Source organism: Balearica regulorum, chromosome 20, assembly GCF_011004875.1.
Source record: "Balearica regulorum gibbericeps isolate bBalReg1 chromosome 20, bBalReg1.pri, whole genome shotgun sequence".
NCBI lineage: Eukaryota > Metazoa > Chordata > Aves > Gruiformes > Gruidae > Balearica > Balearica regulorum.
In genome coordinates, this window is record NC_046203.1 from 12,446,720 (window position 1) to 12,470,252 (window position 23,533).

At 53.7% G+C, this 23,533-nt stretch overlaps 2 protein-coding genes across 3 annotated transcripts in view; both read left to right on the plus strand.

Moving 5' to 3' along the window:
• The first annotated feature begins 3,890 nt into the window (after positions 1 to 3,890).
• Positions 3,891 to 9,901, plus strand: AMBP (alpha-1-microglobulin/bikunin precursor). The gene is made up of 10 exons (XM_010308453.2): positions 3,891 to 4,093; positions 4,751 to 4,893; positions 5,172 to 5,248; positions 5,739 to 5,852; positions 6,339 to 6,440; positions 7,013 to 7,050; positions 7,977 to 8,055; positions 8,145 to 8,312; positions 8,472 to 8,648; positions 9,760 to 9,901. Exons 1-10 carry the CDS (start codon positions 3,980 to 3,982, stop codon positions 9,789 to 9,791), a joined length of 1,044 nt encoding a protein of 347 aa, XP_010306755.2. The 5' UTR covers positions 3,891 to 3,979; the 3' UTR covers positions 9,792 to 9,901.
• Positions 9,902 to 10,945: 1,044 nt separating this feature from the next.
• RABL6 (RAB, member RAS oncogene family like 6) overlaps positions 10,946 to 23,533 on the plus strand; it is a 60,032-nt gene continuing 47,444 nt past the window's right edge. Inside the window, exons 1-3 of one of the 2 annotated variants that reach the window (XM_075772101.1) lie at positions 11,402 to 11,540; positions 16,406 to 16,542; positions 18,961 to 19,095. Coding sequence is in view for 1 of the 2 variants with exons in the window: in XM_075772100.1 (XP_075628215.1) it covers positions 11,411 to 11,540; positions 18,961 to 19,095 (265 nt within the window). In the remaining variant the exon portion in view is untranslated. Of the gene's footprint in view, positions 11,541 to 16,405; positions 16,543 to 18,960; positions 19,096 to 23,533 lie in introns of both variants that reach the window. The other variant, XM_075772100.1, reaches the window with a different exon arrangement.

Genomic DNA, 23,533 nt, shown 5'->3' on the forward strand with positions numbered 1-23,533 from the left:
TTGGGCGTGAGAAGCTTGGGTAAAATGTGTGCCACCACTGAAAAAAAGAAAATCAAGTGGTTCAACAACCTTCCTGGCTTGACGGGAGAGTTGAATGGAGGTACGATGGAAAACGCCGATGTTTCGTCTGGATTGTCAGAAAGCTTCTGACGAGGCACCACGCCAAGGGTTATTAAAGAAACAAACTTGCTTTGGGAGCAGAAGAAAGGCTCTTCCATGAACTGAAAGGTGATTAAAGGATCAGAAGCAACATGTAGGTCTCTTCAGAGTGGAGGACGGTCAGCAGTGGGGTCCCCCAGAGACCAGCCCTAGGGCCGGTTTTATATTTGACGTCTTCACCCATCCCCAGGGGAACGGAATGAACAAGGAAATCTTCAAGTTCAGGAATGACGCTGAGTTCTTCTGGATGGCCAAAGGCTGTGCTGATGGCAAGGAGTTCAGAAGGACCTCACAAAACTGAGGGGCAAAGAGGCAGCAGGTGAGCTTTGGTGTAGAGAAATGAAGGTGATGCTTCAAGGGAGAAGCTATCAGAGCGGGGCAGCAGCATGGAGCTCAGGACAGGTGGATAAACTCAGGAGGAGAGCTGGGAGCCATCACTGACCTCGTGATTTCAGACAATTGTTAATGGACAGCAGCAGCCAAAGAAGTCATCAAAATGTTGTGTGATCAAGAAGGGCGTTGTAACAAGATGGAAAGTGTTCTGCAGAAACTAGAAAACCTTGGTAAGCCCTCATCTTGGGTGCTGTGTGCTTGAGCTCTGGTTTTCACAGCTCAAGAAGGAGACAGAGCAGTTGACTTTCTCTGGACCTGCTCTGTAATAACAGAGGAGACGAAGCACCTGTCGTATGAGAGCGGACTGGAAAGGCTGAGACTCCTCTGTTCAGAAAGGGGAAGATCAAGGGAGAACATGACTGAGGCTGGCAAAATCATGAAGGTGGTGGACAAGATGAGCACGGAACTGCAGTACTCCAGCAATCCTTGGAGTAAGGAGCGCTAATGGGTGATGGGTTTAAAACACAGAAAATATGAAACTTCTTTACATAGCAGGGTTTGGATGTCTAGAGCTTGCTGCCATGGGGGGAAAGGAGCCAGGCGACACTGGCAGGTTCAGAAAGGGGAAAGGGACTGGACAAGCTCATGGACAACAGGTTCATAAAAGGACACTGAAAGGACCAGGTAGGAATGTGTCCTCTGACCCATAATACAGCTGGTGGGGACTGGGAGAGGAGGGGAGTCAGGTCCGTGTAAGTAAACAGCATCTCCTTTTTCCACTGTTGGATGCTGAGTCCTGGTGGCCATCACTTCTGCGGGGGTCTGCCTCATGTGCCACCAGCCACCAGGTCAGGGCATGGGCCTTTAGGGTGCTGCTCATGGTGCTCGTGGTGCCCCAGGTTCTGCCGTGCTTCCTGCCCCCATGCCAGCCCCACGGTGCCCTGTGGCACTGCCTGGCCCTGCGGGGGCTGCTGGGGCTGGGATCTCTCAGCACCGGTGGGGCTGGGAAGATTCGGTCTGCAGGAATTTTCTGGTGGTTTCTCCCTACGTTTGGTTTCTGTTCAAACTGGTCTGAAAGCAAAGCGTTTTCTAAACTTCCTGCGAATTGGCAGCTGCTCGTGCCCCACAGCTCCCACAGGACCGCTGCTGCCCATGTCCCCGCCAGAGCAATCCGCAGGAATGTCCCTCCCTGAGCACCCAGAGCCACCTCCCAGGGCTGCCATGCACGGGACCCCAGAGCTCAGGGCTCCAGACCCCAGGTCCCAGCAGCCCCCCTCCTGGGAGAGCCGTGCCCTGAAGAGGCTCCATCACAGCCCTGTGCCCTGGCAGCGTGAGGGGTTTCTCCATCCCCGTTCTTGTGAAAGCAGCCGTTCAGTGATCCTGGCACGAACGCAGCTGCAGCCTCAGGGACGGGGACAGCGAGCGTGTTTTCGGAGGTGAACAGGAGATGGGGCGTTGCACCACTTCCCTGGCCTTTCTCAGCACAGGCAACGTGCACAAGCCGAGTTCTGCAGTCAGCACAGCTGCTCCCCAGCTTTCCCAGCGAGGATGGTGCCCACAGGCCAATGGTCACAGCCACACACTGCATTCATGGGTACAGAAGAGGAGAGGACCGGGCTGGATATGCTCCAGGCCTGCAGCTTCCCCAGCTGTTGCCCTCTGGAAGGGAACAGCTCCCTCCGCTCCCCCCTCTGCCCCCGGCACCAGCAGCAGCAGGAAAGGAGCAGAGCAGCAGCCGCAGGAGATGGCAGAGACACGCATCCTCCTCCCGCCCCCGCCAGGTCCCAGCGTGGGCCGTGTGCTCCCGGTAAAGCAGGCTGGTGCCCAGAGAGGACATTGAGGAGCGTCGTCCCGCGTTGTTCACACCTGGGTCTGTTCCCGTCTGGATGCATTTGCCCCACGGTGCATTTCTGCGCACGAGCGCCATGGGAAGGCCCGTTCCCCCGCACGGGCAGCACGCGGGCCCCCTGACTGCTGCCTGTTGCCCGCCAGGACAGCGCGGGGCTCCTGCCCGCTGTGAGCAGCCAACAGCGATTCCCGGGGCCGGCTCCCGCTGCCCGTTGCCGTCAGCCCCCGCTGCCCGTCGCTGCCAGCCCGCTCTGCCCGCCGCTGCCCGGGGACCTGCCCCGGCCCCTGCCGCCGGAGGAGGGGCCGCCCCGGGGGGGCGCAGCGGGGTCCCCCCGGCCGGCCGGGGGCTGCAGCGCGGCGGGGAGCGGGGCCGGGGAGCGGGGCCGGGCTGTCATTCCTTACCGCCGGCTGCCACCTAGCGCTGGAGGGGCGGGGGGGGCAGCGGGGACCCCTGCGCGGGGAGGGTCCCCCGGGCCAGCCCCGGCTTCCCGCAGCCCCAGCCCGGGGGGGGCTGGACCCCGGGGATGTTTCTGGGCCGAGGCGGACTCCTCCGGAGAGGGAGAAGCACGGGGCAGGTTAACGAGGTGGGCTCATTAAAGGAGTCTCTGCCCCAGATTTCCCCCATGCTCCCAAAGACGCCCCAGATGTGGCACGAAGACATGTGCGAGGAGATGCTCAGGCTGTCCCTGCCCGGACCGCTGCCTCCCCACAGCCCGCAGTGACCGGGCAGCGCATCCATCGGTCCTACCAAAGGGCCCGTCGGTGGCCCGTGGTGGACACGAGGGGTGAAAGTCCGGCCGGCTCCTGCAAGCGTGCCTCGGGCTCTGGCCCTTCTCTGTAAATATTGGGCCAGGGGCCGACCCGGAGAGGAGTTCCTGCCCTTTGCTCTGTTTGCCGTTTCCCTCGGGCTGTTTGGTTTCAGTTAATCATCCTGCAAAGGCAAACAGTGGTGGGGAGGGACAGCATGCCCCACTCCTCCCATGCCTCCCACGCCTGGGGACCCTCGGCCATGGGGGGCACGGCACCCAGCCGGGTCCCACTCCCAGGCGTTGGCCACTGGCTTGGGACCCCTCAGAAAGGGGGTCCAGAAGGGGAGCGGGCAGTGTGGGCTCTGCTCTCCATGGACACTGGTCAGGATTAGGCAGCCTGGGGTGAGCGCTGGGGACCCCTTGGTCCTCTCCTCTCCTTCCTGCAGGGTCGGGCTGGTCTGCTTGGGCTCAGGGCACCATCAGGGCTCTTTGCAGGATGCCAGGGCAGGAATATGAATCCCAAGGTAGACTAAAGGAGATGGGCAGGTCCTGGCCCCACGTCTGGGCCAAGAGGTGGTGTAGGAACAGGTGAGGGTGAGGAGCTCAGCCTGGCACGGTGTGAGGATGCACGTCTCCCCTCCTGCAATCCACACCAGGTCTCTGCAAATCCCCACCACCATCGAGGGCAGCAGTGAAGCCCAGGGCTGCACGGCCGGGGCCATGTGGGACCACCAGCTGCTCCACGCCCCCTGGCAAGCCCCCCCCCCAGCCAGGCTGGCCAGCCCCGCTGGCTGCGGTCTGAAGGTCATGCTGCTGCGCAGTGGTGACAGCGCAGAGTCCGGGATCCCACGGGTGCGCTGGGGTTCAGCAGCACTCGGAAGCCACCAGCCATGATGTTTTGGGGTCTTCTTTCCCTCCTCCTCCTCTTTACTGCGGCCAGCGGGACCCCTGTTGGGGACCAGGATGAGGATATCCAAGTGCAGGAGAATTTTGAGGCTGAGCGGGTAACAGCGGCTTGTGGTTCCTTCATTCTGGGGGAAGATGGGATGGGGGGAGGCTTTATTTCATTTTTTCCAGAAAGGAGGGAGATATTACCCCAGCCCACGTCAGGCTGTGTGGGACAGGCATTGGCTGTGTGGCCTTCCCTGGGTGCTGGTTGGGGGGTGCCACCCAGCAGCACCAGCCTTCGGGATGTCTTCACCCCACAAATGCCTTGGCAGGGCGGCTGGAGCCTGAGCGGCTGGGGCAGGTGAATCCCATGGATATCTGTCGATCTGCCCGGACTAAGAGGTGCGGGCAGGGCCTGTGGGCAGCCCCACCACGCAGGATTCATGCGGGATGCAGGCTGCCTGGGAGATTTCCCGCAGGCAGCTCTGTCCCCTGCCAGGCCCTGCTCAGCCCACATGTGCCTGGGTCTGGCTCCCCCAGGACACACGGGGGGGGATGCCAGCCTGATGCCTCCAGCCCTGCCTGGAGGGAAAATCCTGCTCTGTGCTGATCCGCTTCCCAAATCCTGCGTCAGTTCTGGCCTTGGCACCCTGCACCATCACCCCCCAGCTGCTCTCTGGGCTGTGAATATTTCAGCTCTGCAGAAAACCAGGAGCTGTACCACCTCGGTGGAAAGGGTTTGTGGTGGTGATGTCCCTTTCTTCTCCCCTCAGATGTACGGGAAGTGGTACGACATCGCCATCGGCACAAACTGCAAATGGATGAAGAACTACAAGGAGAAGTTCAGCATGGGCACGCTGGTGCTGGGCCCTGGCCCCAGCGCCAACCAGATCAGCACTGCCAGCACCAGGCTGCGGTACGTGGCACTGCCGTGGGTGCTCGAGCCTCCTCCAAAGCCACCCCACCCAGGGGTGCTCTGTCTCCCAGGGGCTGGGACAAGACACAGGGGTTGCTTGCTCTGGCTGGCATCAGAGCCCTGAGGAGGGGCTGGATTGGGCTCAAATACCCAATGCCTTGGGCACGAGGATTTTGGGGGTCCCATGCCATGGCCTCAGTACCCCAGACATGATTTTCATGCAATAACCAGGAAAAAAGATCACTCTGAGCAACTGATTGTTTTCCTCCTCCCTCCAGGCAAGGTGACTGCACGCACGTCTCAGGGGAGTACCAGAAAACCAGCACCCCCGGCAAATACACCTACTATAACCCCAGTAAGTTGGGCTCCCTGCCGACCTGCTCGGTCCCGAGAGCTACGACGTGTCTGGGCAATGGGAATCAGCGCTCGGCGGCTGGGGAAGGGGCGCAGGAGAGCAGGGCTCAGAAGCCATGTCACAGTTTGGGTCATTACCACCCAGTATGGAGGGAAGTTGGGGGAAAGAGGCTGTCTCAATACTGTCCCTGCATAGGCACGGGACTACGGATGTTTCACCAGATCCCTCCCATCCCTGGAGTCCCAAGCTGGGGCAGGCTGTGTTGGTGAGATCTCAGTTGTCCGAAACCCTTGGTTTCCAGTCCCCTCAACTAAGAAGAGGCTGGTGAGCCTGAAGGGAGTCAGGGTTGTATCAGCGTCTGCTTCCCCAAAATCAGCTGTTTTCTTGAATTAGCTGACTGATTTCAGCCCCCAGCTCTGGGGCTGGCTTACACTGCCCTGTTTCTCCCTGAGGGGCAGGAATGATGTCCCCTGTGTCTCTGTGCCACCAGAATGGGATGTGTCTATCCGGTCCTATGTGCTCCGCACCAATTACGAAGAATATGCTGTCATTCTGATGAAGAAGAAAAGTAGTTTTGGCCCAAGCACCACCCTGAAGCTGTACGGTATGTTTGGCTATGGCACTTGTGGGCGAGCAGGCTCTGGGGTGGAGCAGTGCAGCTCAGAAACACCACCCAAGGGTTCCTCAGGTCCCTTGGCCTTAAGGGACCTGACCATGGCTTTGGAAGTGATGCCTTGGACCAGCTCATCCTCGGCGCTGAGCCATATCTCAGCTTACAGCCACATCACACAATGAACATCCAAACCAGCCCATTGTTTGGGATGAAGGCAGCAATATCTGCTTGGAAGAAACCCAGGCCCTGAAGTGGCAGGAGGCAATGTCTTTCATGATTGAGAGATGTTAAAACCACTTTGTCCAAGCCCTTGGTCAAGGCTGGTCAAGAATAATGGAGGAGAGGTTGGGTAGGACCAGGAGGCTGGTACTGAGCCTGCCTGCAGCTGCCTGAGCTCTGCAGGTCAGTGGTGGTTGGGACACTGCATGCAGACCGTGTCCCATGCCAGCCCTGCTCACAGCCTGTTCCCTCGCCCAGGGAGGAGCCCGGAGCTGCGGGAGGACCTCATCGAGTCTTTCCAGCAGCTGGCTCTAGAGATGGGCATCCCCGCAGACTCCATCTTCATCTTGGCCAACAGAGGTAACCCACCATGAGGCACACGCCTTTCCCACTGCCTGTCCCCTGGCATGCCAGTGCACTGGGGCTGCTCCTTCTTGGTGTGCGAGGCTGGGGAGAAGGGGGTACAGTCAGGATGGAGAGAGGAGAGACGAGGGCTTTGGTAGGATGGGATGGGAAGGAGACAAGGTCACGTATCAGCCAGGCTTCTGCCAGCTTCCTGTCGGTGGGATCCTTGCTGGGCTGGCAGGTCAATGCACCCCACAACGCTGTGCTGGGACGAGGGCGCAGGACACCCAGGGACACTCATGACTGCTCCCCATGACTGGGTGCTCCCAGGACCTGTGGAGCTCCTTGCTCACCTTGGGGTGCAGAAGGTGATAGCATGATGCAGGTGGGTGTGGGGATTCTAGGATGGTGTTCCTGCGAGTGGAAGGTGGAAAGCAGCAAAAGGGGAAGAACATTGGGGTGAAACTGGGAGGGTGTCCCCTTCTCTGGGGTCCTGTGTGTGCATGGTGCAGGACCACACTGAGATGAGTGTGTCAGGACGCCTCGCCTCTCACGCTGCTGATCTTGTCTCCTGTCATCTGGGCCAGGTGAATGCATTCCTCAGGAGACTGCAACTGCCTCCCAGGTGAGCGGTCCATCCCAGAACCTCCTGAGATGGATCAAGGCTGGGGACATCCTCTCCAAGCCAAAGCTACTAGAGATCTGGTATCTGGGGACCAGGGTCTGTGGGCAGGACACATTGTTTGGGCAGTGGCTCTGCTGACTGCCCTGGGAGATGCTCTTTCATCTCTGCTGATGGGCTTTGCCTGTGAGGATGGGGGCACAGGCAGGCGCGGGCTGCAGGGTGAGGGTCCCAGGGCTGGTGGGCACCAGGGCTCGTTTCCAAGTGGAAGGCAACACTCCTTTCCTACTCTGATTTTTTCACGGGGTGAAAGTTGCCACATGTGGAGCTTGGTGTCTCCTTCCTCCTTGCCTAGTGGTGGGTGCCCCAGCCAGGCTGTGGATACCCCTCCAGGGATGGGGAGGCAGCTTGGTGCCCCACTGAACCTTTGGCTACAGTCACCCAGCACCTCCCGATCTCACACGGTTCAGTTTAGAAGGATTTTCAAGAGGGAATCGGACTTTCATGGGAGGAGCAGCCCAGATGTCTTGAGGGCAGGTAACACATCTGGAGGACACCCTGCATCAGTGAGAGGAGAGACATCTGCCCAGCCCAGCACAGGGCATGACTGGGGCACTTTGGGTGACTTTATTCAAAATACATGATCCTGGTGCCCACTTGGGATGAGCACAGGGCTGGGAAGACTGTGAGGTGTGAAGGGATCACAGCCTGTTGACCCAAGATCAATGACTGGAGATGTGCTGGGAGCACCGAGGAGGGTTGTTGCCTGGATGGGTTGCAGCACCCGGCAGAGCTGCCCCCGACATTGCCTGTCCTGGGGACAGCAGGGGTCCGGAGGGAGCTCAGCACCATGGCGGGGAGCGATGGGGCAGGCAGCAGGTCCCACGGACAGGGCCTGACGGCAGCTCTGTGCTTCCTTCCCCGCACAGAGGGCCCGGAGAGCAGTCCTGCCCCCCGAGGAGGGCTCGGCCGCAGGACCCCTGCTCCCTTACACTGGCAATAAGGAAGGTACGTCCCAGGGAAGGGGGCTGCATCGGACCTCCCCCTGCCCCGCGTCCCCCTCTGCCTGTGACAGCCCCTGCCGCGCTCGTCCACAGACTCGTGTCGGCTGAGCCAGGACGCCGGGCCATGCAGCGGGATGCTCTCCCGCTTCTTCTACAACTCCTCCTCCATGGCCTGCGAAACCTTCCTCTACGGCGGCTGTCTGGGCAACGGCAACAACTTCTACTCGGAGAAGGAGTGCCTGCAGGCGTGCCGGACGGAGGGTGAGCAGCGTGACCAGGAGACATCCTGGTGGGGTGCGGGCATGGGAGGTGCCTTTGCTGAGACGTCAGAGGGGATCTGAGAGCGGCCTTGAGCCCCGCGTGGGAGGTATGGGGGATGCCCTGAACCCCCTGCCCTCAGAGCAGCCCCTGTCCCCACAGCTGCCTGCAGGCTGCCCATCGTCCAGGGTCCCTGCCAGAAGCCGGTGACGCGCTGGGCCTTCGACGCCGCTCAGGGCAAGTGCATCACGTTCAGCTACGGAGGCTGCAAGGGCAACGGGAACCAGTTCTACTCGGAGAAGGAGTGCAAGGAGTACTGCGGGGCTCCTCCGCTGGCAGGTACCTCCACCCTGCCTGCACCCTGCCCGCACCCTGCCCGCACTGCACCGTGCTGTGCTGGGGGAGCCAGGGCAGCAGCCTGCCCCATCTACTGTCCTGCTCTGGGCTGGGTCTGAGTGTGCTGGGTCTGCCTGGGGTTGGGATGGGCTGTCCTGGGTCTGGATGGGTTCAGGATGGGTCTGTCCTGGGCCCTGGGTAAGTCTGGGATGGGTCTGTCCTGGGTCTGGGAGAAGCCTGGGACGGGCTTGTTATGGGTCTAGGGTGGGTCTGGGATGGGTTTGTGCTGTGCCTGGGATGGGCCTGTCCTGGGTCGGGGACTCTGACGGACTGAGGAATATGGTCCTTACCCTACAGACAGTATTGCACAGGCTCTATAGGCTGCAGACGTGCTGGGGCCAGGACTGAACTTCAAGGTCCCTCTTGATGAAACGGGGAACGGCCCCAAGCAGGCTGGGGTGCGGTGAGGAGCAGGCTGGGCTGTGGTGGGGAGCAGTGCAGGCGACAACGCCCGGGCAGGGCATGCCAGTGAGGGAAGAGTGGCTGAAAGATTTGGGTGGGTTTAGGGACCCTGATGCCAAATGAGGACCAAACCTGAGTCCCCACCGGGGGTGCAGCCTCTGTGTACACCTGCCAGACCCTCCGGCTCCACTCAGTGCAGGGGTTTCCATATCGATCCTCCTTGGGAGACACACTCGGCCCTCGGGATGGATGGACAAGCAGGTTTTCGGGAGCCTGGCAGGGGAAATCTCTCCGTACAGAGGGGCGAGCTCAGGGAGTCTTCAACCACCGCCAGCCCTGGGCGAGCCTGCTCCCAGGGGTTAGGAGCCAGGGGCTTGCCGTGCCCCCATGGATGGGAGATGGGGCCAGAGTAATGCGTCTCAGGGCAGAACCCATCTTTTATTAACCCATCACCAATATAAAGTGCATTAATGCCACTGTGGCGGGCAGTGGGACACGAAGTGACATCCCAGGACAGCATGGGTGTGCGCAGAGGGTCCCCCAATCACTGACAGCAGGGACAAAGTGGGGAGCATCAGCCATCACTGTCTGTCTGTAGGGCAAGGAGGGGGTCCGTGGGTCTGTCCATCACCCTGTGTCTCTCTGCTTGCAGAGGACGAGGAGTTCCTGCATCTGTCAAACTGACGCGGGCGGAGGACGAGCTGCCGGCACCCAGCACCGGGGCCTGGCAGGAGGGTGCCAGCAGGTGCCAGCAGCACAGGAGATGCCTCCAGCAATAAATGTCTCTAATGTGACCAACGAGCCCAGTGTCCATCCTCAAGCTGGTGGGGAGCAGGATGGGGGGTCCAGGAGGGGCAGGGGATGCTGTGGGGTCCTTGCTGGCCTCCCCAGTGGGGTGTTCCCCTCCTTTTTGGGGCTGCCTCCTTTTTGGGGCTGCTGAGTGCTCCCCAGTGATCATCTGTCTGCTCACTCAGCCCGCTGCCCTCTGCCAATGCAGTCCTGGGGTGGCCAGCCAGGGCACCGAGGGGCTAAGGGCGTCCCGCTGTGTGGGCTTTGCCCCCCCATTTCCCAGGGGCCAGTGGTGGGAAGGGGGTGGCAGGAGGAATAATTGCTGCTGCATGGAGCTGGTGGGACCAGGGGGACCCCGGTCATGGGCCAGGACAGCGATCATGGGGAGGGATGGGGATCACGGGGGGGCTACGTGAGGTTACAGCAAGGGATTACGGGGTGTCAGAGGAGATGCTGAGGGGCCACAGGGGGGGACTGTGGGGTTTAGGGCTCAAAGGGGTCTACGGTGGGTCACAGCAGTGAATTACAGATGTTATAGTGGGTCACGGGAGGGAATTACGGGGTTATGAGGGTCCCAGGGGTAAAACGGGGGTGTCACAGGAAGGGATTACAGGGGCTATGGGGGTCCCAGGAAGGGATCAGAAGGGGGGGGGGGCAGGGATGCTGGGGGGTCAGGAGGGGGTTATGGGGGTCATGGGGCAGCTATGGAGGTCCCAGGAGGGAGTTACAGAGTTTATGGGGGTCACGGGTGGGGGGGCTATGAAGGTCACGGGAGGAGATTGCAAGGGTCTTGGGGGAGTCTTGGGGGACTATGGGGGTCCCAGGCGGGGATGACGGGGGTTATGGGGGTCACGTGAGGGGACTGCGGGGGTCTTGGGAGGGTGACGAGGGTGACAAGGGGCCGCAGGGTCACAGGGGGTGCTGGGGGTCGCGCCCAGGGCGGGCCTCGGCCCGCGGGCACAGGACACGCGTGGGGGGGCCCCGCCGCCGGCCGCGCTCCGCGTCCTCCTGGCCCCTGCCGGCCGCCGTAGCCGGCGCCGCGCGCGCCCCGTCCTCCAGCAGCGAGGCGGAAGAGGCAAGATGGCGGCGGCGGCGGGAGCCCCGTGCCGCCTCCGCTCCCCGCGCCCGGCCCCGAGCGGTGGCACCCGGCGGGGCTGAGTCGCCGCACCGGCCCTACCGCCGCCGGCAGGAGCCCTCTCTCCGTCTCCCCGCGCCTCCCCAGCCCCGGGCCATGCCCGGTTAGCGTCCCCTCCCCCGGCACTCGGCGGGGCCCCGGCTGAGCCCCCTCCTCGCCGCGGCGGGCCGGGCCGGGCCGAGCTCAGCCCGCACACATCCGCTCTGCCGAGCTCGGGAGGCCCCTCATGGCCGGACCAGCCCTGCTCCAGCCCTGATTTACCTGCTCTTTCCCCCCCGAGCCGCGACCCCCTCATGCCCCCCCCGGGGCCGCCCTACCCCTGAGCCCCGGAGCAGCAGCCCTTTCCTGGAGGTGGTGGCGCAGGTGTGGGACCAGAAAGATGTTCTCAGCCCTGAAGAAGCTGGTGGGCTCGGACCAGACTCCGGTCAGAGACAAGAATATCCCTGCGGGGCTGCAGTCCATGAACCAGGCTCTGCAGAGGAGGTTTGCCAAGGGAGTCCAGTATAACAGTGAGTCGGAGCCCAGTTTGGGGGGGTCTGTCGGGGGGCACAGCCAGCCCCGGGCGGGAGATGAGCATGGGTCCGTCCCGCGTGATGCCCTTCGGTGCCCACGGACCCCGGTGGGGCTGGGGAATGCCAGTGCTCTCCTTGTGCATGATGGTGCTTTTGCCAGAATTCATCCAAAGCCAAGTTCGCAATTAAGTGTTGGAGCTTGCGGAAACGTGGGAGGAGTAAGGGATGGGAAACTTTTGTCTTTCTGTGCGAGACTTGGGAACCTGTAGTGCAGCAGTGTCCCCAGTCAGCAGATGTCCTGAGCGGCTGCCTGCGTTCCGCTGACTGTGGCACAAGAGAGAGTACCTTGTAAATCAATTAGTGGCAGTTAAAGCATCAAGAGGGTAACTCCCCCGAGTGTGTGGGTGACCTTCCCTGCATCCCAGGATAATGGTATTTATAATTAAGCTCTAGTGGTTACGTGATAAGGGTCTATTGAAAAGCTCTGCCCTGCCAGGCCTTAATAAAAGGCGAGTGATGTACGCCTTTATGTGCCCTTCGTACATAATTTCATTCTGACTGACTGTTTCTGCAACGGATGCATTTGCTCTTTTCTCAGGGAACGTTTTCAGAATTTTTTTCCTTTCAGTGTTGAGGCTTGGAGTTGTGTTTTTCCATTGAAGCTCAGTAAAGGTTGTTTCTAATATAATGTTTCCAGAGGGCACTGCAAGTATATGAAATACATCCCAGAGTAACAATTGTGAGAGGGGGATGGTGGTTATGTCATCCTTGCTGAAAATAGATATGGTACCAGAGAGCGCTGTGAGTATCAGCTCGTCTGTGTGGATCCAGGCAGACAGCGAGGGCAGATTGCAGGAGGCCGAGAGATTGGCAGCTGGGAGGGAGACTGATTGGTAGACGTGGCACTCAGTAATTTCTGTAAAGGCACACGTGTTGGAGGAATAGAGCTGATGTTGGATCTGAAACAGAACGTGAAGGGAGAGGTTTGCACTTTGGGGTTTGGGGCTTCTTTTGCTTTGTTTAGTATTATCACTATTGACTGTGCTTTTGAACTGAATTGTGGTGAAGCTCTCTCCTTTACTAGGGAGAACGTTTGGTGCTTTTATCCATAGCACATGTTAGGTATGCCAGTAGTGCTTCATTTGGAAAATTAGTGTCTTAGCAATCAGTCATGAGTGTGAACAGAAGTGCAGCGTGGTGGTTCAGAGACTCGATCTGCAGTGAAAGACACGGTGAGGATCAAACTGTTGTGCCTCGGCGTACAGCACTGCACTGTTAAACACCTACCTGGAGATCTGCTGGCTAAAGACCGGGTCGTGCAGCTCACAGACCAGAGCACATCTGTGTGCTTCACTGGTGCATGTTTGAGATCAGGTAGCACATACCAGCTCATGAATTATGTAAGAGAAAGGAGTTGACTCGTCAGAGACTGAATGTTTGTGCTGCGGACAGTTCGGATCAGCTGCATCCTGCTGGCACAGCAGTCGGCGAGGACAGCTCAAAGAGTGGATGTGTACCTGCTTGCTGTTAATACAGCAAGGCTGAAAATGCCAACAGCTGAGCTACCAACTGTAGCTTTGCTGCTTTTTGTCTCGTTACCAAAAGCCTCGGGAAAGCTTTTTGGTTTGTGCCCTCTTTTATCAGGATTTGTGTTCTAGTTACTGCTTTCATATCTGGAATAAAACTGCAGCTTTCTGTCACTGCCTTAAGGGAAGCTTTCCAATCTCCATAGTAACTCTTCCCGGGATTGCTGTTGTATAATATCTATAGGAGATACAGGCAGACTTTCAAAAGGGCTTTCAGGTACCTCCGTAGCCCTGGCACTGGGTAGGTGGGATAGGTTCCAGCACGATGGGGTTATCGTGGTGTCAGCTGAAGGTGGGCTCTGCAGGAATGTCATTGCAAGGGCTGTTGCTCAGGAAGGGCAGAGCTGCAAATCCTATGTGTTGCCAATGCTCCAAACACATGACATTCAGCAGAGGAGTGCAAAATGTGTTTTGTAGCTACCTTTAATAAGCAGAGATCTTTAAAACTCCCCTGTTCCCCTGGAGCTGCCTGAACCTAAACCAAAGGATTCTGCGACAACTGGTTTTACAGAAATGTTTCCTTGCTTTCACAGTCCATTACTGATCACAAACTGAAGCGTGTTTCCTTCTCAGAAATATATTTAGTGTGCTGAGAGTGCCTCGGGTTGCTTGCTGATAAAGTGGGCAGAAAACGGCCGGGACATGGGCCTTGTCACCCAACTCTTGGTGCCTCTCTGTGGGGCCCAGAACAGGCCACGCCGTGCCAGCCTTCACGGCTGTCAAGTACGTTTTGTAACCAGACAGCCCCCCGGTTTGAGGGGATACTGAAGATCGTGCAGTGTTTTAATGGCACTGAGGATTACCAGCACTGGATAGCATGCACCTCTAAGTTGAACCAAAATGATTTGTTTTGACGGTGTCTCTCCCACTCAGTTAAGTTTTCAAAAGGAAGAGTGTGGCAGTGTGGGTAGGTGTCCTGGTTCTGGCAAGGACAGAGTTAATGTCAGAAGGAGCCAGGACAGGTGACCCAAGCTGGCCGGGGGCTATTCCATACCATGGGACGTCATGCTCACATAAAAGGGGGCTAGTCGGGCAGGGGAGGGGGCGGCGGCGCAGTTTCAGCTTGGTTTCGGCGTGGTTCCTGGACGGGCCGAGCGTCCGGTCGGTCAGTTGTTGGATTGGTAACTTGTTCTCTGTTATCACCCATTGTTAATATTTGTTATCAATACTGTTGTTGATTGTTTTCCCTCTCCCTTGCTGTCCCAGTAAACTGCCCTTATCCCAACCCTCGAGGCTTTGCCGTTGTTTTTCCGTTCTCCTCCCCATCTTGCTGGGGGTAGGGGTGAGCGAGCGGCGTGTGGCGCTCAGCTGCCAGCTGGGCCTAAACCACATCAGTAGGTTTAGATTTCTGATAAAATGATGAGAGCAAAGGCCAGTATTGCCCCTCGGCAGCAGTCACTTCCTCTGCATGAGAAATCCTATTTCAAAACAAAAGCATTTTCATACTGCATTCCCAGCACACACGCTCCTTATTTGCTCTTTATCTTCTGCACAGAGCTCCTGTGTTTTACGTACCAATAACACCAAATAACACCAGGGTTCCCTGAGCACTGTGGTACAGAGATGAAAATGATGTGGGTCTGTACCATATATGTAATTGCTTGCATGTTTATGGGAGATCACAGTTCCAAGTATGGGGAACCAGTCTTTGTAAAAATTTGCTCTTTTTTCCCTTCTTGGGATAGCCTGAACTTGGAGCAGATCTGCTGCATCACCACTTGGGCAGCTGTGCTGGCCCAGGGAGGGTAGCACAGCCAGGAGCGAGTAGGCTCGGCAGAGAGCGAGGGAGGTGGATCTCATTCCTTTGGCAGCAGTGCTTGTTTAAACAAATTACGAGGTGAATTACAGAAGGAAGTATCAGCACCAGTTACTCAAACGTGAAAGTTTATGTAAGGCAATGATGGGCAAACAAGGGTGAACTGAATGGTTTTGGTTGGGTTACACTGGCAAGAGGGTTCCCTGGGAGTTATCTCTTGATGATCAGTGACAGGAGCAAAGGACGTGGAAGCGCTGAAGGATCAGATCCATCCGTCCTGTTGCCCAGAACATGGTACACTTTCTGCTCTGGGCTTTATTCTTATCACTGCATCCAGTGTGCTCACCACCTGACAAACCGCGCTGCTGTGTGTGCCCAGAGCAGGGGCTGCTCTCCTCCTGGTGAGCTGCAGGCCTGCCCTGAGCAGTTACCAGTGCTGGAATACCAAAGTCAGCTCCAAGAAGTCCCTTCAGCCCCTTCACTTATTACTTTTCTGCCTAAAATGTGCTTTAAAAGACTAAACTTAATTAATACCACATATCCTTTTGGTAATCATTATAGTCCATACTTCTTTTGTGGTTTTTTTTATAGTAGTTCCCAGACTCTGTAGTTTTAAGTATTTTCATTCAGCACTACTCCCAAAAGAAAGGCTTCCCCTCTTCCTGCTGCTTCCCACCTTCTCATGTTTGCTGCTGACACAGGTGTTTGTGCAACTTGTGGCAAACCTGCTTTGACTGCTGCCTGGCCTGTTCCCCTGGGAAGTGTGCTTGGGGTGTCTGCAGACCAGGTGAGCTGCTTTTGGCAGCAGAACCAGCTTAAAGCGTTTGAATTGCAGCCTCGTAGTCACAGTTCCAAGGACCATAATGAGGGCAAGGTTATGACCCTCCGAATGGGGAATCTTAGCAGGGAGGTTTGAGGATCTTTGCTGCAGGGTCTGAGATCCTTAGTTGCTGCGGGGTCCTGGAGGGATATAGGCAGAGCTGGGAGTTCCCGATTCCAGTTCTGAGTTGGTCTGAGACCTGCTCTCTGGGCCTGCATCCTCACCGCTCTGCTTCCATTTCCCCATCTGGAGAATGGAAATCTCTCTGTTTTTCCTGATGCAGTGACAGTATGAATAAAGTGATTAGTCTGGCTTTTTCCTCACATCTTGATCTACTCCCCATCCTTACCCTTCTTCCCACAGGTAATTCTTCTGTCTTTGCTACAAACCTATGCCTGTTTGCAGTAAGTACTAATTTGACTTAAAATAAGGCAGCAACTGTTCCTGTCCCGTAGGTAGCAGTACTAAGCTCACCCATAATTACTGGTCCCCTTTCCATGTACAGAAGCAGCCCAGGTCTGCGAGGTACCTGCCTGGCTCTGCCCTGAACATCACTTGGCTCTTCCTGCCTTGCAGGTGCCTGTCATTGAGTACACCTGCCACAGCCAAAGTCCCAAATACAAATTTTTGTTTTACTAAAAATGATTTACATCACCTGCCTTCTTCCTGTTCTGTTTTTAAAGACTTTTTCTTTCTTCAGGAAAAAAAGTCAGTGAAAACTCATGCACTATGTAAGAGGAAAGAGATCCTAACATGGAGAGTGCTGAAGCTGGAAAGGGCCGTTGGACCTGTTCAAACTGAGCAGTGGTGCCACGAGCACCCTCCGGTGATCTAAATGTGAGCTGCTCGGGGTGGGATGATCTCCTTGCCACTCCGGCCATGCCTCCCATGTGCTGCTCCTACTGCTCGTGCAGCTGGGCACTTGAGCTAGAGACGAAAATTGAAAAGGAGTAATTTCGGGGTTAGCTTTCAGACAGTTCAGTTCCTTGAACCAACTCAGTGTGTAGCTGCATAAATAATGCTGTTGGCACTAGAAAGTCCGGGGGAGGTAAGATTGCCCCTTCTGGGGAGAGCTCACAGTCAAGTCACCCAGGAGTGATCCTGAAAGTGCACCTTGGGAGCAGCCTAACTATTTAAGGAAGAGTCTGTTTGTCCCTTAAAACTCACTGTTTCGGTATCTCCTGCTGCACTTCATGGGGGAATATGAATTTTAAAATGGCTCTCTAAGGTGGGCAGTGGGAGTGCTTAGAAAGGCTTGGGTTCTGAAGGGGACAAATGGAATCGCATTCAGCCTATGCCATGGACTTGCTGCATTAATTAAGAAAAATCAAAGGAATCCTCCATTGATTGTTTCACCATCTGTAAGTAGGAAACAGAATTACACACACAGCGATAGGTAATGCAGGAAGCGGTTTGTTGTCTCTGCAGAGGTGCTGTGGGACCTGTAAGTGAAGTCAGCCTATAGATACTGTGCTCATTTTTGCCTTTATTATCCTTTTGCTTTAACACGTAACTCTGTAAAAGAGCAAACAGCAGTACCTCTCAGTGCACAACAACAAAAGCACAGTGGAACTGCAGCACAAAATTCCACCAGACAAAACTCTTCCACAGACTTTGTATGTTTTCTGTTTTACCTTAAAGTTTACCTCTTGAACTTTTCTCTGAAATACCTGCAGTAACTCCTGAGTTACAACAGAAGGCAGCCTTCAGTCTGAGATTTCCTTGCCCAAATGATGATGCACAACCTAATGCTAATCACCTGAATCTGCCATTAGGTATCTCTGGCCCATTTTCTAGGGGATAATAGCTCCTATTCAAAATGCAAGCATAAAAATTCCATTCAAGTCAGCTTACATTTCCCAATAGCCTTATGGTTGCCACTTTGAAACAAGGATAGTATTTAAAAAAAATAAAAATCCCTTAATGTAACAGAAAATTTAGAAAACAACATGTACAGTTTTCAGAAAGAACAGGGTAGCATTAGGGTACACTCTGGAAAGTTCATGATATTAATTGTTACAGAAGTTACTTTGCTGGGTTCTGTACAGTTTATGATATTTTGAACACTTCATTGGGAGTTTCTCCATTGACTGACTTTCCTTGCTGCAGGTCCAGGCACGTGCACGAGCCCAGGCACGTGATGGTAGGTGAGCAGAGTGGCCTCAGCCCCTGGCTGAGATGCCAGTCGGTGGAAGTGGAGCTGTTGTGCCTTTCCCCGAGACTGCAGTTGCTGAGCATGCCTTTGCTGAGTGCCATCGGTACGCCCGCACCTAAAACCAGCCAAGGGCTGGCTTCTGCAGTAGAGACTGTCTCTCTGACACATGGAGGACCCACAGAGATTCACTTTCTCTTGGCTTATTATCCCTGCTATTTAAGTGAGTTTATGTCCCCAAAGAGGAGTCAGTTTAGCTTGTTTCTGATCTTGATTTAATTTGAATCAAACTGTGGCCATCAACAGAGGCAGTTTGGTGAATTTATTGGGAGCAGTTTAAGGTAGACCCCCATGAACGTTAACTCCTTTGCCCCTGCCAAAGATTGCCCTGAGACCATCTGGGCTGTGAGCTGGAGCAGCTGAAGAGCAATACGCAATCTTGCTCTGCTTCCCCTGCAAACGGGGATGCTCCCCCAGTGCAAGAAAGTCGGGGATAGCCAAGAGCGATGACAGCTGAACTCTGCGATGATGTTCACCAGAAGCTGCCTCTCGACTCCCCAACGCCGTCCCAGAGGAATGGTTGCACCGGTGCTGGGGTTCAGTCAGACCCCGTGGAATGTGGGGAGCAGGGCCCTGCGTCATCGGCTCAGCTGAGAGCTGGCCCTGGAGCCTTCAGTGACTTGGGGCACCTGGGTCTAGGAAGTGAGTGTTTTCTCAAGGAACGAGAAGGGTTTAAGGAGAAATGGGAGTGACAGAGGAGGTAGTTGAAGGAGAAGCCTGGTAAAGGGGTAGGGTATGGCAGAGAGGAGTAAGGGCTAGGTAGAAAAGGCAGGAAGACGGGAGGAGCGGAGACTTAGCTGGCTGACACACAGATTCCGAAGATTCAATCTTGACGTTGGTTCTGCTGAGCTAGTGTGAGTAGCTGAATAAACACTAATTTTAATGACTGAGGCTCATGTTTTTTAACAAACCCCATCATGCCTGTGTAATATGGGAGAACTAATTACATCTGAATAATGCTTGCAGAAAGTTAACATGCTTTTCACAGCATTCTTCCATTTCTTTTTAATCAACTTTATTTGTCTACTTGCTCTTTTCCCCAGTGAAAATTGTCATCCGAGGGGACAGGAACACTGGGAAAACCACACTCTGGCACCGACTGCAAGGAAAGAAATTTATTGAGGAATATATTCCAACTCAGGAGATCCAAGTCACCAGCATCCACTGGAATTATAAAAGTAAGATGGAAGAGGGTGGAGGGAGTGACAGTCATGGGACAGTGCCTTGGGGGTAGAAATTCCACTGCAGCCTTGTTGGCTTCTTTCTTCTGTGTCTGCTTGGGAGATAATATGATCTCTCATCATGCTTGTTATTTTAATTTATTATTCACAGTTTCTCAGTCACATTTTTAATCACTTTACTCCAAAACTATGTAAGTGCTAAAGGATAGGTCTTTGGAAGCCACAATTCAAGGAAAGTGTTGAGTTAAAAGATTTTAAATATTTGTGATATGCTTGACTTGTTAATGAAAACAGGTTTATTATGGAAATCTGCCTCTGAGGCTAACCCTGGTTTTGGTGTTACTGTATTGCATAGAAGTGAATAGTGTGGTGCAAACCAGTTTTTTAGTGATTAAAATATAAAGAGCATCCTGTAACTGGTGAAGGTGATGTTTTAAAAATGATTGTAGTACTAATAACTCTACTTGACTTACTGAAGCACAGAAGAGTCTTATCAGTAGCTTTTTTAAGTGCTTGTTTGAGTCTGAGAGATGAAGTGTGAAATTTTTTTATTTTTTTTACCCCCATCTGCTCTGGCAGTATAAAGTGGCTATGAAAGCCCTGGATCTCGCCTGGAGAAGACACTGCAGGCATTGAAATTGCATAAGGCTATGATTCAACACTGCATTGAATCTAGCTTTCAGGTTCCTGATCAAAAATGCCACAGCTTTGTGGGATGAACTACTGATTCGATATGAATTTGCTCTGCAAGACTGATTTTGCTTTAAAAAAAAAAAAAAAAAAGGTCAGCAGTTAGTTTGTCGTTACCAGACGTTGTCCATCTGCACATCTCTGCCCTTTTGTTCAATCAAGTACTCTCTGTCTCCTCACAGCTGGGAAGAAAACCTGTGCAGTTTGGGTAAACACCAAATTGGGTGTTTCTCATTCACCAATTAAATGTATATTGCTGGATGATACTGTGATGCCCAAATCTCATGAGTGATCACAGAGCCACAGGGTGCGTTCACCAGCAGTCTGTGCACTCTCAATCGCTGTGTAGGCTTCAGCACAAGGAGAATGAGCACTGCTGGTGTACGTGCAGAGAGAGCTGGTAACCAGAGTTCTGGAGCCTCCCGTGCCCTTATGAAGACAGGCTTCCATGTGTCAGCTCTCTCTTGACCAATGTTGAAAAAATTTATAAGGATGGATGGCTGGGATTTCCCTTGGATGTGGGAGAGAAACAGGTCATCCTTGCTCACTGCAACTAGAGGGTTTCTCTCATTCAGGATCTGATGGTGAGCTAAGCCTGATGTCACAGGTTTTCACATTCTTTCACGGGGACTCTCCATGTGACCGTAATGCAAAGGTGTGCCTGTTAGATTCTACATTTCTTCATAAAGTATCTTGGTTTTGGGTACCATCTTCCTGATGTTTTATAGAATCATAGAACCACAGAATGGTTTCATTTGAAAGGGATCTTAAAGCCTATCTAGTCCCACCCCCCTGCCATGGGCAGGGACACCCTCCACTAGCCCAGGTTGCCCAAAGCCCCATCCAACCTGGCCTTGACCACTGCCAGGGAGCCAGGGGCAGCCACAGCTTCTCGGGGCACCCTGTGCCAGGGCCTCAGCACCCTCACAGGGAAGGATTTCTGCCTCACATCTCATCTCCATCTCCCCTCCTGCAGCTTCAGGCCATTCCCCTTGGCCTGTCACTCCCTGCCCTTGTCACCAGCCCCTCTCCAGCTTTCCTGGAGCCCCTGCAGGGACTGGAAGGGGCTCTAAGGTCTCCCCGCAGCCTTCTCTTCTCCAGGCTGAACAAGCCCAACTCTCTCAGCCTGTCTCCAGAGCAGAGGTGCTCCAGCCCTCGGATCATCTCCGTGGCCTCCTCTGGACTCACTCCAACAGCTCCATGTCCTTCTTGTCCTGGAGACCCCCGAGCTGGATGCAGCACTGCAGGGGGGTGTCACCAGAGCAGAGTATCAGCTGGTCCAAGGCGGTGACAGATCTGTGGTGTTCACGGGGTTCCCCATCTGCAGCAAAACCTCTGGCATATTGTATTTTAGCTGTGACATCCTTCCCCCACACTCCTCTTGCTCTCTCAGAATATCAGCACATCGATATTCACACATACTGATGTGTGAACATAAAGCATGCAAGTTGTTTGGATGATGGAAACTGTCTCCAAAATCAAAGTTGAATGCTTCAGCCTAAATATACTTAGATCAGAGTAAGAAATGAAATACCTCTTAGATATCCAAGTCTAAAGAGTGCATTTAATGTTAATTGTGGTTTTCTGCAATATTATAGGTAAAACCTTCAGAGTTCAGTTTCCTCTCTAATCAGCGTAGGTAATACAAGTGCTGTTAGTAAATACAGCTGGGGAGTCTGGCATTTCATTTCTAAGAGACTTATTCATACCTAACTGTTTCGGTATACATGAACAGGTATACAAAATGCATGTATACAGGTTTTCTTATGCATGCGAAAAGGTGTTTGGAGAAAGATTCAGTCATCTCACGTGTTTCTGCGTATTTTCTTTTACTGAGCAGAGGCTTACGCACTGCCTTTTTCAGCGTGGATGCAATCCTGGGGTAGAAAACAGCTGCGTGTGAAGCTGGCTTTTCCTGTATGTTGGTAACCACAGATGTATTTGGTATTTCTAGTGCTTAGTTCGAACATTTATGTGGTATGATTTTGTAGAGCTTCCTGGTTAGAGTTGACAGCAATGTGTACATACGGTGATGGACTTTTCTCAAGGTGAAGTGCTGCCGATCTGGTCTAAATATCTGGAAGGCTATACATGAAATTGTGCCTTTCCTTTCTGTTTCTTTACATTGTAAATCAGCATATTATTTTCTTAGTAATAATTTCTAGCAGTAAAGGACATTCTCCGTGGACCTTCTTAAGACTTATTTCAAAAAATAACCTCTTTTTTTCAAAAAACACTGTAAGGTATGTTTACTGCTGTGAAAACTTGCCATCCAAGATGGGTGATGTGGGGACTCTGAGAAATTGGCTCAGATCTAATTACTGCCCCGTTGGCTGAGTTCATCTGTAGAGGAAAAATAAAATTTGGTTTTCCTGTGATCATGCTGTCAAGCTACCTTGAATAAACATTATGAGGTAGTTGGCAGCAAATATTTACAGATGTTAATTAAATCGCTGTCAAATATTAAAGGATTCTTACATTGCCTGGTATTAGAAGATTTACATTTTAGGTGTGGAATGTACTGCCTTGTCATATCTTCAGAAATTTTATACTGGAGGAATTAATAAAGGTAGAGGAATTTGAGTTATTTCTTCCTAATCAGAATGAACTAAATTACCTTTCCGTGCCAATTGTCTCCCTTAATGGATATTTGTAATTTTTGTGTACAAGTAAGGAGTTACCATTCCTGACCTCAATGAACGATTTTTTAGATTTTGCTAGTGACCAATTTTATTCTCTGTCTGGCAGGCTCAGAAAGGAAGTCTGAAATAAAACTTGGCAAATACTTTTGCTCAAATACTTTGAATGCTTTACAGAAGGGCATAAGGAATGGCCGAGCTCTCTGCTCTGTAGGATTTGTGATCCAAAGCATATGAAGTCAATCGTGTAATTGCACAAGAGTAAATATGTCTGAGGGCCTGAGAATTCCTGGTGATGAACCCACTCGTAAAGCAATGATTCTTATTTTTAAATGAGCTTTCTTGCAATTGGAGTCTTCTCACGCCTCTCCACCTTTTTCTGGGAAAGCAATGCCTTAGTGTGCCACTGCCTACAGAGTACTTAGCCAAATAGCAACTGAGTAGAGATTTTTTGAGTGATTTGATCCATGGTTTATGCTAATCCAAGTTATAGAGTTAAAAGGATGAATTGGCACTCTTTTTGCTGCAACATGCCTTCCAAAGCTGCTAAGGTGAAATGCTGCTGTGTATGAGTCATACCAAAGCCAACACAGCAGCACTAAAGTAATTATCCTTTTGTGTGCTCAGGATAATCAGGAATGAAGCCGGTGATGAACAGGAAGAACTTACTGGCTATGAGCTAGCAGGAGCGCTGGTGTTAACAGGAAAAAAACCCATGTGGAAAAATCGTTTTCTTCGATCTGGTGCAGTCAGGTTTTGTGAAATTCTGTGCTTCCCCTCAGATAACAGGGTGTAGATCAGGTCCATCTGGGTCAAACAGTTCAACTCCTTGGCTATCTGGGAGTGCTGCTGCTCAGCAGGATGTCAGTACTGCAGAAATTACTCACCAGGAGAACAAATCTTAACTGAGGGTGCATTTGGTGTTGGGATAAGGAGGTAGAGATCTCAGGAGCAAAGTTCTGGAGCTAGGTACTGGGTCACCTCCTAGGAGAACACTGCAAGACACCCCAAGGGCTTACTTCTCTGAAATAGGGTTCCAGCTTCTCCACAGAAGCCTCTTGTTAATATTTGCGTGCTGCTTCATGTGGCACTGCTGGAAAGCACAA